Source organism: Podospora anserina, chromosome 7 (genome assembly GCF_000226545.1).
Source record: "Podospora anserina S mat+ genomic DNA chromosome 7, supercontig 1".
Classification (NCBI taxonomy): Eukaryota; Fungi; Ascomycota; class Sordariomycetes; order Sordariales; family Podosporaceae; genus Podospora; species Podospora anserina.
In genome coordinates this window covers 2113862-2133064 of record NW_001914854.1, presented here as the reverse complement: position 1 = coordinate 2133064, position 19203 = coordinate 2113862, and the positions used below count along the sequence as shown (strand labels likewise).

The 19203-nt window shown below is 52.0% G+C and overlaps 3 protein-coding genes across 3 annotated transcripts; 1 reads left to right on the top strand and 2 right to left on the bottom strand.

Annotated features, from left to right (window-relative positions):
• Positions 1–4583: 4583 nt before the first annotated feature.
• Positions 4584–6209, bottom strand: PODANS_7_7920 (uncharacterized protein; the record flags this gene model as incomplete). Its single annotated transcript, XM_001908117.1, has 1 exon — positions 4584–6209. The coding sequence occupies one exon, from the start codon at positions 6207–6209 to the stop codon at positions 4584–4586; it is 1626 nt and encodes a 541-aa protein (XP_001908152.1).
• Positions 6210–10799: 4590 nt separating this feature from the next.
• On the bottom strand, positions 10800–12440 carry PODANS_7_7900 (uncharacterized protein; the record flags this gene model as incomplete). The annotated part of the gene is made up of 2 exons (XM_001908116.1): positions 10800–11613; positions 11677–12440. Coding segments are annotated over 2 exons (1578 nt in total), but the record flags the coding sequence as incomplete, so codon positions are not given.
• A 3275-nt stretch (positions 12441–15715) lies between these two features.
• On the top strand, positions 15716–18290 carry PODANS_7_7890 (uncharacterized protein; the record flags this gene model as incomplete). The annotated part of the gene is made up of 3 exons (XM_001908115.1): positions 15716–15826; positions 15884–16142; positions 16210–18290. 3 exons carry the CDS (start codon positions 15716–15718, stop codon positions 18288–18290), a joined length of 2451 nt encoding a protein of 816 aa, XP_001908150.1.
• Between the last annotated feature and the right edge of the window lie 913 nt (positions 18291–19203).

The window sequence follows — 19203 nt, the reverse complement described above, 5'->3', positions numbered from 1 at the left end:
CACATAATTCAAACAACCAAAACAATTTTTTTTTTTTTTACCAAATTCAACAGTGAAACAGTTCAACATCGACCTCACCGTTTCCCGCGTGTCCCTCCTCGCCAAGTCGTCGTCTTTCCAGACCTTCGTCGCTTCCCCAACCCCAACTGTACCTCCCTTTGTGCTCCCTCGTAGAAGTAGTGATAAAACGTCACCGCCACCGCCTCGAGGGCCACTTCCACATCGTCCTCTCCCCCTTTCAGGACCTCCTCCGGTTACTCCTCTCCAAGTGCGACTCCTCCCCACAGTGGGAGAAGAACGCCCAGCGATTCTCCCGACTCCTCACGCTTATCTGCGAGCCCACTGCAGCTACCACCGCGCAGACAAATCACACTGTCCTCGAATCGGAAAAGGACAGGGCGAAGAGGTATGCGGGGCAGTACATGTATTTGGTGTTGATGCAGTACATCAAGTGCCAGCTGGAGTATGTTGCTCCGCCGCACGCGATTAAGGAAGTGCTGGAGAAGGAGGGGATGTATGCTATCATTAGGATTACGAGCCAGGAGGGGTTGAAGATTATGAGTGAGGGGATGGATGGTGGGGGGAGGGTGGTGCTTAAGGAGTTGTGGAGGAGGTGGGAGAGGTTTGGGAAGTGGACTGGTGTGTAGTGTAGGTTTGTTGCGGGAGAGGGAGTTGATGGAAAATGTACATACCTGGTTCTGTTGTTCATATGGGTGTTATGCAGAAGGAAGTTCGTGTGTGTTTGATAATCATTTCATGCGTGTGGCGATAAAGGATAGACATGCCAGGTTTCTGTCGGTGTCCATTGACTATCATGGAACGTCTATCCACTTTCTTTGACACATTTTGATTATCTTTTGACACTTTTTGGGTTATCTCTTGAAGCCCACAGACCATCTTTCAAGAGGTATTAACCACCCGTTAAAGCCTAGTGATTGTCTTTATATCCCCTTTAACTATGTCTTAATACCTCGAAGCTGTCTTCTAACCCGACTTGTTTATCCTGAGAGGATTAAACTGCTTTATCCACTCTTAAAAGCTTGCCCATTCTCCGTATTTCCCGCTCTTGCAACCCTGGCCAGTCTGATAAGGGTATTGGCACTGAAATCCATCCTACTGCCAAATTCAGTACTGCTACCTCTGGTTGACCCTCCCTGGCAACTCTGCCTCCTCTCGATAACCCCCCTCCCGCTCCCCCATCTCTCAAGCATCTCCTGCACCTGGCTCATATTGTCACCCTCAATCTTTATTGCTATATCAAGTATCTCTTGTATCCTTTTTGAACCCCATACATTTATTTGTGTACAGGATTTTTCTCTTGCTCCTCTTCCATGCCTCCTCCTCTTCTCCTTCTCTCCTCCCCTTCTCCTCCCCCTCTCCTCCTTCACCTCCTCCTCCTCTGCTCCCCCCTCGTCATATTTGGACTGCTTCGAGCTGTCGAAACCAGCGCTGACGCGTGTGTGTATCAGTCGATCGGATATTGAACTCGGCACCGCCTCTGCCAACTCTGAACGGGTTGTTGGCTCCCTGGCCAACCTGACCACAGCTTTCGCGCTGCAACACCATCTGACCGGCAGGTCCATCACCACTGTCTCTGGCTGACACTTCCCACACAGCCCCGTCTCCTCTTGGTGTTGGCAGGCAACGCGACGTAATAGATAGGAAGCGTGCGGTCCAAGTAGTCTGAGCAAGCGTGTGTGAGAGAGACTATCTCGTGTGATGGAAAAGAAGTGGAAGCCCAGTAACACCCTGTGGCCCACCATGGTGTGTATCCCGCAAATCCTGTCAATCCCCCTCCTAAACCGCGCTTACAAGATATCGACCACGATATCATCCCTGCCCCTTCTCCCTCAAACTCACAGCGATTGCTCCCTCCCCGCATCAAGCATCTCCTGCACCCTCTCCAAAATCCCACATGTCGTCGTCGTGAGCGAACGCTATTATCCACCGTTGGCTCACGGCCATATCACTACCTAGGTTGGTATTCTTTCATCCGTCGTCCTGAACTGGTATGAGCTGTCGAAGCAGGGCGGAACGTGAATACAACGGTTGATTGGACCTGAGCGGCGGGCTCTGAGAGGTTGGCATAGTTGGATTGTGCGTTGATATCGATGTGATGGTGGTGGTGCTGTTGTTTCTGTTGTTGTTGTTGTTGCTGCTGCTGCTGCTGCTGCTGCTATGTGGCGTTGGTGGTGCTGCTGTTGCTGTTGCCGAGGTTGGAGGGCTTGATTGCTTCTAAAGCAACACAAGTTCGCCTTTTGAAAGCGCAACCCGTTTGTCCACAGTATGTAGGTATGGCCCAGTCTCCCCTCCTTCAATGGTAAAGCCCTTGTGTTGAGCCACCTGAACAAAGATGAGACGCAGTTGAAGAAAAAAAGTTGTGATTTATTCGACTTAGCTGAAGAGTCTTTGGTTTGTTGATAAAGACCGAAAGACAAGATTTGGGGGAGAAAATAACAAGTTTGTGCTTAAGATCGCGCCAGTAACCCGATCTCAAAAAGGCAAGAGCGAATCTGAGACAGGTCTTCCTTCCTTGAGAAAGTAACCCTTTAAACTGGGTGCTGGATGTGGAGGAAGGCACCGACCTGGTTGTGACTTCTCTTGATACTTGGGTGGGCAGGTGGGTGTCTGAAGAGGAAAGAGCTAACTTTGGACAGGAAGGAACAACCTTTAGCTGTATAAAAGGGGAGCCACACTAGAGTGCGACAGCAATATGGTGTTTTGCAGATATTCATGTGGTACTTGAGGTCCTAGAAATAACTTATACAACATAATTTCTTAACCTGAGGAAGCTTTGAAAGGAGGCTATTGTAAGCATCAGCTTCATGAACATAGATCTAATAGTTTACATCGTACGAAAGGCTATAGACTCATAGTAGCAGTTCTGTACCGATTCTGTCAAATGAGCTCTAGATCTCGTCTATGATGCTGTTGCCATAGCCACGAGACACCCCCCCCCCCTTCCCTCATCCCCTCCAAGAATCACATCATCCCCTTACGTACCACAAACACAACTAACTCCCTCCCCTTTCCCGGACACTCACGCCATCCTCACCTTACCCATACAATACCAAACCGAACATCCACCCCCTCAAACATTAATATATCCCCAAAGTCCAAAACCCAGGGTCCATCTCATGTACCCCAGATTCCTCCCATGTGCCCCGGTGACACAACCCAGACACCATCCACACCATCTAGGACATACTCCAGATCGTGTAACACAAGTCCCAAGTCCAAGGGCACGGATTGTCCGCCCTCACCAATTGACCTCTTTAAAAAAGTCTCAGAGGAACAATCCCCTTCCCACCACAGTCACATCACGAGCCAAAAAAAAAAAAAAAAAAGGTGTTGTTGAAAATATTTCTTCACTATTCTTACACACTACAAAAATATCCGCTGCTGCCCAGTTCTTGTAACAAGTCCGTTTAGGTCGCGATGCATGCATGCCATCCAAAATTCTCTTCCTCTACCTTGATGTGTTGTTCAATCCAATGCAACACACCATCACCACGCCTCTTCCCTCCCAACCCCTCACAAAACTCCCAAACAGTGCGCCTGCTTTATCTCCCCCTCCAAGAAATCCAAGAATTATTCCCCTCCCCTCCCCTCCCCACTGGCGTGTGTACAGCAGCTGTAGTGTATGAACAATGATGTATGCAAGTGATGTAAAAGTGGTTGATCCCACCCCACTAAACTTTATTACCGGAACACCTTCCCCAATGCAGTTATGAAATCCTGCTCTTCTCTTGCTGAATGATGAAATGCCATGCCCATCAATGCCGCCCCCCTCCGAAAAAAAAAACCGGCTTCTCGAAGCTCAAGAGAAAGCAAAAAATTTCGCCAATGATGCAAGCCTCTCCCACCCTTTCGGATTTTCGAACCAAATCGAAAATTGAAGGTCCTGGTGGTATTGGAAACAAGTTGCTGGCGGCAAAAGAAAATGTCGTAGCTGGGTGGATAATGCTCGCTCCCAATGGTTCCAAACCCCCCCCCCCCAAAAAAAAAAAAACGGCCCCGATCCGTCGCTATGCATGCGGCAATTGTGAAAACAGAGAGAGAGAGAGAGAAAGAAAAGTTCGTGTGCGTGTGCGTTATGCGTCTGTGTTGTTGAGTCGTCCAATGGCCAAGCCCCCGAGATGTGAGAGCCACCAGCCATTCAGCAGCCATCGGGCTGCTGCGGGATGCGTGGGGTTCCGAGGCGGTCTGTCGAAGCGGTGCTCGCCGCAGCAAACTCTAAAGTGTCCGAAAACCCCTCAGCCCCCCCGACAAAGAGTCATTCGAGGCGTGGAGGAGGCTCGTCGGTATGGTCGCTCGCTTTTCGGAGTTTGAAATTCTGGCCGAAGCGGTGGCCGGGCAGAAGGTCCACTGCAATCGCCGAAGTATTGCGCCCCCGGCATTCAGGTCTTTCAAACCCCAAAGACGTTGGTGTATGGTCTTGGCATGGTGATGTGGACCTTGATGGCATCCTGCGGGAGCGGTTCAATGATGACACCGGGCGGGTTGGTGCCACTGCCGTGGTAGATAATTTTTGGTTGCCGCCACCGTCTAGAACAGCAGCAGCGCCGATAGCGGCGCCGTGTTCAGCAGCTGATAGGAACCCATCTGGCTGGAACTCCATCCGGACCAACCTCGTAGGGCTTCGTGCTAGGTTTTCGGGGCGGCAGAGCCCACCTTGCCCGGCCCGGCCGTTGGTCGTCCAGCTTGCCCCGTTTGCGCATGGCCATCTCCATAACAGCAATGCGGATGAAGTCGGGGTTCTCGCGCATTTCTCGCTGGCGTGGTCCAGGCATGGGGTACTCGGAGGGCGTCGGCTTGACCTGTTGCTGTTGCGATGTGTTTGATGCCGAAGATGGTCCTACTGATGGGTAAGGAGAGCGGCCAGGAGAAGGTCCACTTCGCGCTCGGTGGACCTTGTATGTTTGCATCTGAATCGATGCCGTAAATGTTCGTAGGGCGGGACCATTGGTGATAGACTGCGGCTTCTCGAGTCGCGCAGTTGTCGTCGGGTTGAGGTAGCGACGCAAGGCTGCGGTTGGCTCTTCCTCAAGTGGAGGTGGCCTGCGCTCATCAGTGTAAGGGACCTGCGGGTCGATGGTGAGAATAGACCTGGTGAGAAAGTCTTCTGGTGGGATCGATGTGAAGTTCAGGTTCGAGAACGACTTGGCGGCCTGGCGCAAGGCGCGCAACGAAGCGGTCAGATTCGACTTGAATGCTGCCTTGAAAGGCGATCGCGAAACCTTCTTGTCTTGGGTTTCAGCCTTGTCCTCGTCAAAAACGCTGAAATCCAACTGCTCAACCGCCACCTCGGGCGATGAGAGCGGGTGAGACAAGACCTCCTCCGGAGGGGAAGCAACGGGGGTCAAGGAACGCCGAGTAGGCTTGACACTCCGCCTCCTAATTGGTGTCCGGGGAGATTCCAAGGAAGAAAGCGTATCGGTAGCGTAAGAGTTGCAAAGAGATGGCATAGACTCCAGAGAGACAGTCCTCGTCGACAGAACCGAACCCATCGAGCTCTCGCAATAAGACATGCTGTCTGACTCCGCCTCGAGATCCTCGGGTGACATCAGCAGCAAATCTAATGGACTCTTGCTCAAGGACAAGCTGAGTTCCTTCTCGGATTCTTGGGCTCTCTCGATGATGGACTCAACAGTCATGCGCTTCTCCATCTTGGCCTGCCTCACACTCCTGGTCTGCCTAGGCGGTGGAATGCTCGTGATGGCAAGCAGCGCAGCAACAGATGGCGGAATGGCATCTGGTGAGTGTCCATCCCTGGGACGGTGCGACGCCGAGTTGTGCCTTCGGTCGCCATGGTGGCGATGTGGCTTTTGGGGACGAAGGGTATCGCGAGACTTTGGCCTGGATGGAATCTGAACAGGAGTCGATGGGGTTGTAGGACGAGAAATCGTAGTGGTTGTTCGAGGAGGGCTCAGGGCAGAGGACCCAAGGCTACTGGTCTCTCTTCGCTTGGAGGGCATGGCGGGAGCGGTAACACGGCTGCTGTTGCTGACGGTGACTGGTGTAGGATGTTGAGGGAAGCGTTCATATTCCTCAGCTATGGAACGGATGGACGTAGGTGTAGGCGCAGGCGCAGAAGAAGAGGATCGGAGGTGGGAGGTGGGAATAGGTGTAGGTGTAGGTGTAGATTTAGGTCGAGGTTGGGGCGGCGAGGCGTGCCTGGAAACAAGATAGGAACGTGCAGACATCATACTGTCGAGTTGGCGGCCCTTGGCATTAATAGCACACGACAAAGAGACCCTGAGGTAACGAGGTACCACTCCAGCTGGCCGGACGGTGCGGATCGGCTGCGCAGGGCATTCCCGGCTAGACCGTATTCAGGAACTGACCTGCTGCCCTGTGGTCGGCGACCAACAGAAGGCCAGCGAATTCCAGGGCTTGTCAGCGCTGGATGCCACGACACACGGGAGACCCTGTGATGCGGTCCAATGTCTCGCGTGCCGGCAGCGAAACGAGTACGTAAAAGTACGTAACGAGAAGGCCCAAAGATCCACTGTCTTGAGCTGCCTTGGACCCTAGCTGCTGCTTTTCTTCGGAGGCTTGCGCTCCAACGTTCCGTCCCGCGGGAGTCAAGAGATATTACCAAGCCGGGACTTGAATTTGCGGTGCAACTGTGATTTGGCTCAAAGGCTGCGGAGCCGGCGGGATGTCGAGCCGTTGGGATCGAAAGTTGGCGGTTTTGAGATAGAAGCTTTCTGTCGTCACTGTGTGGACAAGCTGAGGGGCGGCAGATGGATGCAGGTTGGCTCAGGTGGGTGCTATGCAAGCGTGGTCCCCGGTCTTCTGGGGAATATCGAACGGGTCCCTGAGTCTAAGGTAGTTGCCGAAAATGGACAGGCTTCGATTACAAACTTTCTAGCAGATGCAGTATTCGGGGGTGTAGATTGAGCGAGATATCCGTATGTGTTTTTCTTCGGTCTGTATATAATCAAACATAGGTAAAAAGACAACTAGGTTGAAACGTGTGGCGGGCTGCGGCTTGCTATATACTCTCAGGTATTAGCACGGCGGCGGTTGTCAGATGGCTGGCGGCAGCGGTGGTGGAGTCCCTGATAAGGACCGTTTCCAGTTGGGAACTGCCTGCCCGGGTCGGGTGTTGTGTTTGCTGGTTTGCTGCCCACGCATGCCCAAGCACTCCAAGATACGGAGGAGGTCACACCCACACTTTTTGAATAGAGATCGCTGGGCAACCCCAACATCACCCAAACCCAAGGGGGTCGACGTAGCGGGCGCAGTCTGAAGCACACGAGCCAGCAGCTGTGGTCAGACAGGCACACAGGCACCGCTCGGAACGCCTCACTCACCGCTGACAATTCCACCTGTTCACGGATGTGGGGGTTTCGTACAACTTCCGTCACAAACGACAGCAGACGGCTGGGAGAGCAGGGCACCAATTATACATATTTCTACCAGCTACATGTCATTGATAAGGATCAAGTCTCACCGCATCGTGAAGGCTGCCACGGCAGGCAGTGAGACATCATAGATAAGAAGTATTGATAGTCTCTTCGGAAAATAACTGGCGATAGCACTGATCGGATCTCGAACCTCGCCGGAAGGCAAAAAGCTTCGTGAAACGTCGTTTTGATATGCATACAACGACACCAACCTGCACATAATAGACAACTTCACGGATAGATATCTCCAGACGCGGGCTTCTTGAATTTACACACACGCCGTCGTGGTGTGTAACACAGAGAACTCCCACGTCTGCCAAGACGATCAGCCTCTCTAGCAGCCCGCCTTCCTATCTCGGCTTGCTTAATCACTGGGCACACATGATTATCTTTTCGTGACTCCTCATCAACTGCTCCCTTGTCTAACAACTTGAACCTGTTTTTGGCAGTTTGGACAACTGGATGGTCTGGTATGGCATTTTTTTCCATAGAGCAAATGGACACGATGTTACAACGGGGTCGTCGTCGGATAAGCTGCCCGGGGTGCCCCAGGTGCCTCGGCAGCCAAAACCTTCTCGAAGAAGAGTCGAACCCCGAAACTCCACCTTCTAGATTTCGGGGATTTGATTTCCCCATCAAATCCACGACCATTTCGGCATCCTCGGACGCTCGTTTGAGATGGCGATGTTTTTTCTTCCAGCTTCACAATCTGTCGGCGATAGGATCAAACCGGACGGAATTATCTGCCGTCATCGTCCATATCCGCCATATGCGCCTCGATCAATCAAGACCACATGCTGATACCACACCTTATCGAGAGCTAAAGGCTTGTTATTAATCCGGAATAGGCCACAGGACGCGTGGGGATTGAACTTGAATGCGGGGTGCATCAGCCCGTCCGCGATACCATGACGATCGATTCGACCAGGGGTGGTGCATCGTCTGCGCGCTTGTGAGTGACTTTTTGGTGTCCCTCTTCTTGGCTTTTCGACTTGTGATATCGACGAACGCCTATCAACGAAGAAAGCCTCTTGAACGTCACCCGCTGACACAATATATCAGGCGACCCCAAGCCAAATCACTCTCTTGTATCACCAATTCCAACAAGACAACACATCCATCAGGCACATTTAAACAACAAACTCCATCCCAGTTGCCCCTCCAAGCCAAATCCACCCCACGAACACAACGTGACATGGCTCAACGAGGGACATCCCAAACTAACAACTCCAAGAGAATTGGCTTTCCTGCCCACAACCCTCCGCAAAACCTAATCTGGACATCCCGCCGCTTACACCATCCCACAAACCTGCCGAACTTCCCTCTACGCGAGCAAAAGGAACCGAAGAATCAAGCAGCTACTCGTCGCTACAGACACCATGGGAACAAAACGTCCGTTTGCCCGCCTGACGCTAGGGCAAGGGACGTACGTTGGGCTGCAAGAAAAAAGCAAAAACAGACGATACCACCAACCTCCCTCCCTTCACCCTCCCCACGCACATGCGGCTGTCGTATCGTGTTTCGAAAAAAAAATGTTCGATGTCTTCCTGCAAACCACGGTGAGTGGTGAAGAGGAGGCTCCACATGCGCATTTTTTGTGTCCGAGAAGACTTCTACGAAACCTTCCAACTTCCATCATCTCCACTTTTTTATTTTTCGGATTGGTTTGTGGAGTTTTTCCCAAATTCAATAACAGAGTGGACATGTTTTGATGTTATCGTCCTTCTGCTTTGGATGACCGAGTCCATCCGTTTATACCCGCTGATAAAGCATTGTTGACAGACTGCCTCTTTGGGGAGACCTATCACGACAATATCAGGTGGTGTGTGTGTACGTGTGCTCTTCGGCAGTACCAAGAGAAAATATCAGGCCGCCAAGAGGGGGGAGTAAGCCTGATTATTCTCGTTGCATACCAACAGTGTGCATGGGTAGGGGTTGAGAGGATCGGGGAGGAATAGGCGGGATCTGAGGTGAGAAGGTGGTGATGTTTGAACCTTGATGACCGGCCGAGTTTCGTTGCAGCGAAGGCTTCGAGAAGGTCGGCAGTTGAGTTTGGATAAGGTTAAGTGAGACAGAGTTGTTGTGACTTTCCTTATGGAGTAGTCTATTCAGGGGGGCTGCCAGGGCTGATCACTACCTGCTTTATACGGAAACTACTGACTGAAGCCAAGCCGGAAAACTCCTTGAAATCGGTTACAGCTGGTGGTTTACTACAAGCAAAGAAGTGGCCGGATATTGATTTGTAAATGCTGTTGCACATCAGAGTAAGCGCTGAAAGCCTTCAGTCATTTGGAAGTCTCTCAAACTCGGGGAAACTATCTCAAACTCGGAGAAAATATCTTCACTACCACAGGGCTGTCTTGAAGCCATGACCGGCCACAGTCACCCCTCAAGTATGAGCGAGAAAGAAAGCTCACTGCATACACTAGATCGATTCTGGCCTTGACAATCAGAAAAGAACAAAGGTGCCTGCTTACCCAAATTAACATTTTTTGCAAGTTCTCCAAAGAATCAGAACCCAACGACTGCTAGACCACTTGCTTCTCGAACAATCTTGGCCCATATATCAACACCACCCAAAACCCTACACATGCCATTGCTTTCAATGCTCTTCATCCAAATTACTTGCGGTCCCTATAAACACATTTGGCTGTATAATAAGACTTAAACACCAAACTTGATTTTGGAAACAAAGGCAAGGTAAATACTCCAGATAGCTGGTTTGTGAAACCAAGACCGCAACTGCCTAGAACAGCAGCAGAACAATATCAAACCTCAACTCTATCAACGTTTCCACCCACATGAAAACTACTCACCATCCTCTATTCCAAATACCAGTAGCAACCCCTGAAAGCGGATGGGTGAACGGGCACAGGAAACTCCCACGTTTCATCGCCAAACATGTCAGACCCTTATCCCCCTACCCGAAGCGGGACGCATAAACCATCAGCTTTTGCATAAAGCACGGACGGCACAGTGAAAGGGTCTTTCAAGAAAATTCACCCGTGAAACAACTTTCCTCGTGTTTCGGAGTATCGTCTGAGAGACCATTTTGACCCTTCAATTGTTTAAAAGTATTGTGTCAAGACTAATTTCTGCGCGAAGTTGTCATGGTGTGACTAGTCAGTCCTAGGAAGTTTATGATCATAAGATGTAGAGTACACAAACTACAGTACCCAGAAAGCTATTTACACACTACCTCGGATAAATGAACAAATGAAAGTGGTATTTAACACACACAAGCCATTTTCCCCAGCCATAAACCCCTCCCAGAACCATAGTCCAAAATGACAAACCCAGCCCCAACCCTTCCCAAACACCAAAACACCATATCCAAAGCAAACCACCCAAAACAGAAGAAAACAGAGGCGCTCAACACCCCCCCTAAAAAGGCCGCCCACTCCCCTCCCAACCCCTCCCCGTAGGCGTCACCCCAGCCCTAGGCGTAACAACCCCATACCTCCTCGACACCCTCCCCTCATCATACCTCCTCTCCTCATCCCTCACCCTCAAATCCAACTCTTTCCCCCCATCATCACCAGGTAATAAATCAGGAACATACTCCGGATAAATACTCTCACTATAAACCACCACCCTCTCCCTTGTCCTCCCCCTCTCCTCCTCCATCGACCCCCTACTCGTCATTGTCGTAGTCCTCGCCAACCCAATAGCAATCTCCTCAATCTCCCTCTGCACATCACTAACCCTCATAATCCCATTCCTCGTCATCGTCTGCTCCTCGCTCTCCCTCGGGCTCGAACTCCGGAGCTCCTGCTGCTGTTCGGTCGTCGTGATGACCCTGGTGATGATAGGCCGTAATTTCCCTCCTCTCCCCCCTCTTCTCGCCCTCCCTCCTCGAGACAACTTACTCCCGCCACGTCCAAACTTAGCCCTGACACTCCTCGCAGGGGAGGACGATCTATTAGCCTTGTCCCAACCAACCGATTTCTGCCCTGATTCCAAATCAGGAGCTCCATTGGTTGTCGCAGGGGCGATGGTGGATCGACCTAACCACCCACCCCTCTCCCTCCTCCGAAATATAGGCCTCAACGCCGGGGCAGAAGCGGTAATAAGCGCCAGGTTCGTCTCAATGGCAGAGGTGACAAACCCGACGTTCGACGTCGGATCAGACAGCGCAGTAAGGTTGAATAATCCCTGAACCAGCAAGACGAGGCGGACGACGGAGGTGATGGTTACTCTTTTTCACCACAACCCAGGTCAGCACACAAGATAACCAAGTGAGAAGAGGGAGGTCACATACAAAAACCCCAACAAAAAAACAAACAACAACGCCATCTTTGTCCGTCTCGGTATCTTCAGCTTGGAAAATATCCAAATCGGCGTCCCCAAGATCAGGAGGTCGGTGACGATGTTGATTACGGCCGTGCAAGTGTATAGCACCCGGCGGTCAACACACCTACCACCCCTAGTAGTGAGAACCCAATTAAAGGCGATGGGTAGGCATTGAAACGTGATAGCAAAAAAGACAGCCACCATCTGGGAGATGTTGGCAATGTTGAGCCAGAGCAGAAACCGTCTGACGCCGTCTTTTTGGCCGAACAATCGAGACAGGAAAATAAGCGCAGATGACTTGACGAGGGCGAGGATGGGGTTGTACAATATCTGCACGGCATAAGCCCAGATAAGACCCTGAGTAGGGTCGTGGGGTGGGACTTGGCTGATGGGGATGCCGATGAAGTTTGTTTTGATGACTTGGACAGAAAAAGAGTCAGTTAGTGGTTGTTGCCATAGCAGGAAAATAGCGAGGGGACATGTACAAAAGAAGCTGATGACCGTCTCTGTGACCGACATCAGCATGGCAATGCAGACCAGCCAATCATCCATGGAAAACTGGCTGCTGGCCACCCTGCCCGCCACCCTGACGGAAACCACTATAAAAGCCAACACCGGAAAGAAAAAGTTGATAAAGAGCGCAAAGATCTGTAGCGAAGATGGTGCCGGCGAAGTCGGCAGGGCAAGAAGTGAAGAGGCGTCCATGACGCAAAGCAAGGTGGAGGTGCTATCTCATTACAATCAATGGGATATAAAATGTGGGTTGAATCTCCATTAGGAGAGTGAGAAGAAGACCGCCAAAAGAGAGACACTGCTGAATACTCAAAAGGATAGAAACTCGAGATATCAAAACAGGACGGGATATTCCCCCAGATATAAGCCATCGACTTCCCCCCAGTCTGAGCAGAGACGGGATGTCGACGACGTCAAGGAAACACATCATGGCCTTCTTCCGGGCAACACTGTGCCGTGTCCAGCTTCTCTCGAATGGCTCTGGCTTCGGTAGAGGCCGGATAGTGGACTGGAGAGGAAAAAGAGATGCTGTACGTCGATCTGAGAGTGTGTCTCGTCTCGTCTCTTGGTGCGACTCACATGCAAGTTCCCGGCCGGATAAACTGTCTGGTGTATCAAGATGGACTCTGCAGTAGATCTCGCCAGGCAAAGGTGAAGTGGTGAAGGTACCGGCTAACGGCCGGCATAGTTAAAAGTCACGGGCTGAACCCATCTGTTTCGAGCTGGGTGGCAATATCGGACATGGCCGCTCAGTGGTAGCATGACAAGAAAAGAGATATGAGATCAACGGTCGAGGGTCTCATAGTTCCCGAAGTCAACATCCAGTGTTGAAGTGCACATGTGGTGCCGTAGCCACCGATTTATTTCTCGGTAGATAAAAGATAGACAAACCATTCACCACTCACCCTGAGCCTTTGACTGTAGGATATGGAGTCTTCCCGACCACACCAGCGGCTCGGATAAACATGGCCAAGACCGGTCCTCACCCTGACGGAGAAAGCCCCGAGTGTAGGATCCAGAGAAACCATCGAGCACAAGGTTGACAAGAGAAGAAAGAACAGAGAAGACAATCTACTCTTCCAGATCGTCTGAATATGGGGTGACGTTACGTCGTCTGATTGCGGCGGTGGCTGATCAAACAGCGGTAGAAGTTCAGTCGAATGACTCTCAACAGGGACCGGGCTGTCATGCGAAGCAGGAAGACCACAAGAGCACTCTGGCGAGAGAAGTAACAATGATCGGCACAGAATCTGGGGAAATCGGCAGTTGCCAGGACCTGTCTGGGTTCTGGACCATGAGGATGGCGGATAACAGTCAAAGTTAGATGGAGGAAGGCTCTTTCTCAAACTCGCCAGAATTGCGGCTCGATGGCTATGACAGGATATTTTCGGTCTGGCCAATGAGATCTCTTTACTATGTTAAAGCATCCAGATATGGCAAGAGGCAACGAGGCTTGAGAGTGGCTTTCAGGGGCAGAGGAAGGAGTGATGGTGGGGGGGAGACGCCTGATCTGGTTGGCTCGCGACTGCCTTTCTTACCTTTGGCTGTTTTTTAGCAGCTTCTTTGTTTGGCTACGGAGTTTCTCAAGATCGTGCCTTCTCACCTCATGCAGGGACGTGTGCAAAACGATAAAGGGAGGAAGACGTCAACGCACAGACCGCATGGCATTGACCCAGATCTCCTGTGTGGGGGAGAACTGCCGGCAAGGGGTCGCATCCAGAGAAAAAGAAGGACTCGGGACGTCAACAGTCATCCATCTCATGCGTTGGAGAGTCTAGGTTGCACAGCTTCCGTGTCTTGAGGAGGCGCCGAGAACTGCATCTGAGGTTGAAAGACGACCCCTATATTGCAGGTACGGGCATATATGCCTCCATCCCATCCCAAGCAACGTCGATGTGGTCTGTGCGATTGATGCCGCGGAGGTTCGTTCGTCCCAGAAACGACGTTGCTCTGGACCATACCGGCCAGTTTGTGTCGAACAATTTAGCCAACTCCCACCGCTTCAGCAGCCCCAATAGCAGTGAGCTTGCGTCGACGGAATCTGATGCGGCCGCTGACCCTGAACGCACCGCATCCAGAAGACTTCTATTGCGACCTCTCATCTTGTCCACCTCACGAACCGATGCTCTGGCAACGGGAGGACACACGGAAATCATCTCCTCCGGCTGCCGTCTCCGGACGGTGTGACAATGGCCGGAAGTGACTAGAAACCGAGATTGATGCTATTGGTGTTAAGCAGAATGACTCTTTGAGGCTCCGGTTGTTCTCCAGGTTGGTCGTGTCCGCTTGTCCGGGAACTCGTATTTCGAGATCATATGCGTCCCTCAAGTAACCGGCCGAGATGTTGCGGGTCTAAACGGCGGATATCCACAGTTGAGGATGCAAGGGGAAGAGGAAGGTCGTCTGTCTCGTCCGGTGATTGTGATCTCTTTACCTTGACACGCCCTTACATCTCGGAGGCAGAGCAACAGCGGCTTACCCATTGCCGCTCGCGCGATGGTGTCAAGATCTGGCGAAAGGCTGTGCTTATCGCTCGCTCCCTTTGAATGCTCTCGGAACGAGGTGCATATCGAGTCGTTTGACCGAGGACTTGCCGGGAATAGTAATAAGCTGAGAAAGCTGCAGTTGGAAGCTGTGTGCATTGCTGACAGCCCCCCTTAGGGCGCTTAAGAGAGATGTTAAACCCCACTAACCCCCAGCCATCTTGTTTAACTGATTCAAGGAAATGTTGGATCTGGAAAGCCAACAAGCATCTCTAGAAGCCGTTCCCATGTTCAGATCCCCCGGATTTGCTCATAGACGTCCGCTAAATGAGCGAAATCAAGACTCGATGCGCCTTGGGAGCGGGGTAGAGATGCGAAATGGTCGTCAGGAACAGGGAAGTTCAGGCGGGGCCTCCTGAACGGCTGAAACTCCACCCAACCAAACACACGGATATAGGCAGACGTTGCCCTGACAACGGGCGGGAGCGCGAACCAGGATTACGAGGTGCAGCGCTTTCTGCAGGTGATTCCTGGAAACAAGACGCAGTGTTTCGCACTTTGCCGTTTCCTGTCTCGCTCGACTTTCATTTTGTTCTCCTCTTTTCTTTCTGACGACGCTTTCCCCGCGACCTGTGAGCAACAAGAGCTGATCGACCGGCCTCGCCGCAAAACTCCACACGATCAATCCCGTCTCTTTTCATCTCGACATCTTCACTTTTTTGCGATGCGCCGACGCTGCCACTACTATTCCCACCAGGTACAATAGCGACTTTTGTAAACAGCTGCAAGGCCACGACACCCCAGGCCAACTGCTGCCGCTGCACGTCATTCTGCTCTGCATTGCGCTGGATGGCACACCCCGCCACGACCGACATCATCTGTACACTCGTTACCACAACACAGCAGCATTACCGACTGCCCCTAGCAATCATCTCCACTGGAGTCGCTTCATCAGGCATCCGATCTACAACCCACTGCGCATCCTGACGACAACCTCACCTCCCCCCCACGATGGACACCAGCTATCTGGCCCAGCAGGTCAATACAATAATTGGCCAGCTGCATGGCCTGTTTGACGAGATTGGAGTCTCCAGCCATGAGCGCGAGTCGCGAGAGGCAGAGGTATGCGCATTCAATTGCGGCCCGATCGCAGATGTTCACTAACCAAAATCACATCAGCTCTTCTCTGCGCTCTCCGAGGCACTCAACAATCAAGTGCGACTTGTCACATCTGAAAAGAAGGGGATGATTGAGCAAGCGCAAAAAATGATGACCACCATCCGGCAAATGGAGGCTTCCCTAGACGACAGCACATCGCGCCGCTATGAGGACGAGGACATGAAAATCACTTATCCACTCACAAGGTGTCTCAAAGTTCTCGAAAAAAAGCAAAATCAAGTCAGTCGGCTGCATAGAGAGCGATTCGAACAGGTCAAGAGTAAGTGCCTCACAACACCATGCCACGTGTGTGACTGCAGCTAATGATGTGACAGCACTTGTTCAAGCGCTCGAGTCTTACTCGTCACATCTTGAACCATCATTTGTCAAGATTGAGCTGCCGCCCACCGCGCCAGATCAATCAATTCCTCCAACGTTTGACTTATCACCCAAGTATGTGGACAAGTTGGATGCTGAGTTTACTCGTGTGTATGAGGAGTACATGCACCGCGTGGAAACTGTCAAGGGCTTGGGTGAGAATATCATCCAGCTCTGGGCTGAACTGGGAACCCCCCAAGCGCAAACAGATAATGCGATAGTGAAGTATTATCGCGATGCCCCCGAGCAGCTTGGTCTTCACCAGGAGGATCTTACTCGTCTGAAGGCCAAGAGGGACAAGCTTTTGAAAGAGAAGGAGAACCGCGAAAGACGTCTTAGAGACCTCAAAGATACTGTTGAGGGTCTTTGGGAGAGGCTCGAGGTTGATGAGGCGGACCGTAAGGCGTTCCTCAACAGCAACCGCGGCTGCGGAATCCGGCAGATTAACGAGTTCGAGGAGGAACTTGCGCGCCTCAATGAGCTGAAGAGGCAAAACCTTCACATCTTTGTCGAGGATGCTCGTCTGAAGCTTCAGGAACTTTGGGACACCCTGTATCTTTCTGAGGAGGAAATGCTCGAGTTCACGCCAGCCTTCTCCGATGTCTACAGCGATGCTCTTCTTGAGGCCCACGAACGCGAAATCGTTCGGCTCGAGGTCCTCAAAGAGCAACGAGCTCCTACTCTGGCTCTCGTTGACAAGCACAAGTCCCTCATTCAAGAAAGAGACGAGCTTGCCGCTTCAGCCCAGGATTCTTCCAGACTAATGATGCGCGGACAGAAAGGCGAGAGACGCGACCCAGGCAAGCTACTGCGCGAAGAGAAGATGAGAAAGCGCATCGCCAAGGACCTCCCCAAGGTCATCGCCGAGCTCCGCAAAGGCCTTGAGAAGTGGGAAGACGACTACGGCCGACCATTCCTTGTACACGGAGAGCGCTACCTGGATGTCATCGAACTCGAAGATCCCCCCAAACCGACCCCCGGCCCCAGGTCGAAGACACCAGCCAACGCCTCGGCAGCGCCCACCGCTGCGACCCCGGGCACCTCCAGGTCAAACAGCACCCTCTCCCGCGCCAAAAGCGTAGGCAGCCTGAACAAACCGAACCCGCAGCGGAACGGAAACAAAACCCCCACCACGGCGAGCACCACCACCACCACCACCAAACCAACTCTGGCCAGGGCGGCAACAGTCACAGCTAATACAGTCATCAGCAAGGGCAGTCCGATCCGCGGAAGCACGGTTAGCCACCCCCGACCGCCGCTCTCAAACCTTAGGAACGGAAACAACTCCCCGGAGCGACCTCGAGCATCGGATTCGGTTAGTAGTGCGACTGGAAGTCTGAGGCTTGTCATGAGAGCGCCACCGCCGAAAATGAGGGATTTGATGCCGGCTCCCGAGCTGAAAATGGAGGCACCGACGACGATGCCATCTTTTAGGAGTTCGATGAAGCTGGGGTCGAGTGTCAGCATTGTGCGGCAGGTCCAGCCCGAGGATGTTTATGACGAGAGGGACAGGTATTCTTCCCAGAACAGCAGCGATAGCAGGCCGAGCAGCAGGGAATACACCACCATTTCGAGACAGACGAATCACACGGACGATAGCAGCAGGCCGCCGACGAGGGAGTATAACCCGCCATCGAGGCAGAACTCGACGAGGGAGAGAGAGTATGATTCGTCGTCGTCGTCGACGAGGCAGAGCTATGAGCCGCCGTCGAGGAGTCCGCTGCAGTATTCACAGTCGGCAGCAGCACAGCAGAGGCAGGTGTCGGACACGTCGACTATTGTTAGCGGGGTGTCGGGGTCGGAGAACTGGGAGACGTATGATGATACGAGCGAGCCGGAGGTGGATGTGTCCGAGGCGTATTATGCCAAGGTTAGGGCGGCGCAGCAGGCGGGGGGGTTTGGGACTATTAGGGGGGTGCAGAAGTTGAGGAATGGTGGGGGGATTCCGCCGCCGTCGTCGCAGCAACGTGCTGGGAATGTTGTTGTGGATGAGGATGGAAATAGGATTTTGAGTGGGGGGAGTGAGTGGACTGATGAGGATGCTTTTTAAGTGAGCGAGAGGGCTGGATTTGGGCAAAAGGGAAGGTTTGGGTTTCATTCGAGGGGTACTTGTTTTATGAACTGCTTTTTACTGTCGGATGGGTTTGGTTCCTGTCTGATGGGTTTCTTCGGTTTTTGCTTCTTTGGCTTTTTCAGCTTGGTGCGGGTCAAAACTTTGTATCAGAAGGGGGGTTCATGTATATTGTTATATGTATTCTTTGATGGTTTGGGTCCAGCAATGGGAAAGAACACGAGATGGGATTGATGGCTGGGAGTAAGGGAATGGGAACACCGAATATGTTGGATGGGAGTTCGGTGATAAGATGGATGGATACCTATTTGTAAATGGCTGGCGTTTGTATAAGGGGGAGTTATTATCGTTTCGATATGCCCTGAATACTAGAGGCTGATCGTCATATATCTTTATCCTTTGGTGCATTAGGTCTGGCATTCTTAACTTTGCAATATATATGTCTATATCAGTCAGATTTATGTGCAGTCGTGACAACCTTGGATTTACGGTCATCAGTTCCACCGTTTTTGCGATCTTCAACATTTTAGCCTTGCTGTCAGCGACAGTTACATCGGTCACCCTAGCGGGCCTAAACTTCTGGAACGCGCCTCTTTAGCGGGGCATCAGTTAGCTCGCTGGAGCCTTACAGAAGACGCGCAGCTCTTGGCTTCAGCTCCCGGGGTCTCTGGCGCGCTTTCAGCAGGTCCCTGACAGCGCGAAAGGGCGGCCCTGTGCTTGCTGTTTCGTCACCCCATGAAACGTATTTACATTCGTCATCAGCCGCACCTCAACCCATTGATGCGAATGTTCCTTTCGGAGCTGCTGTCTGCCTGTTCCTAATCCTTTCCCTCGTACAAAACACACCTCCCTACGACATTGACATCCATTACATTTCCCTTGAACTGATTCG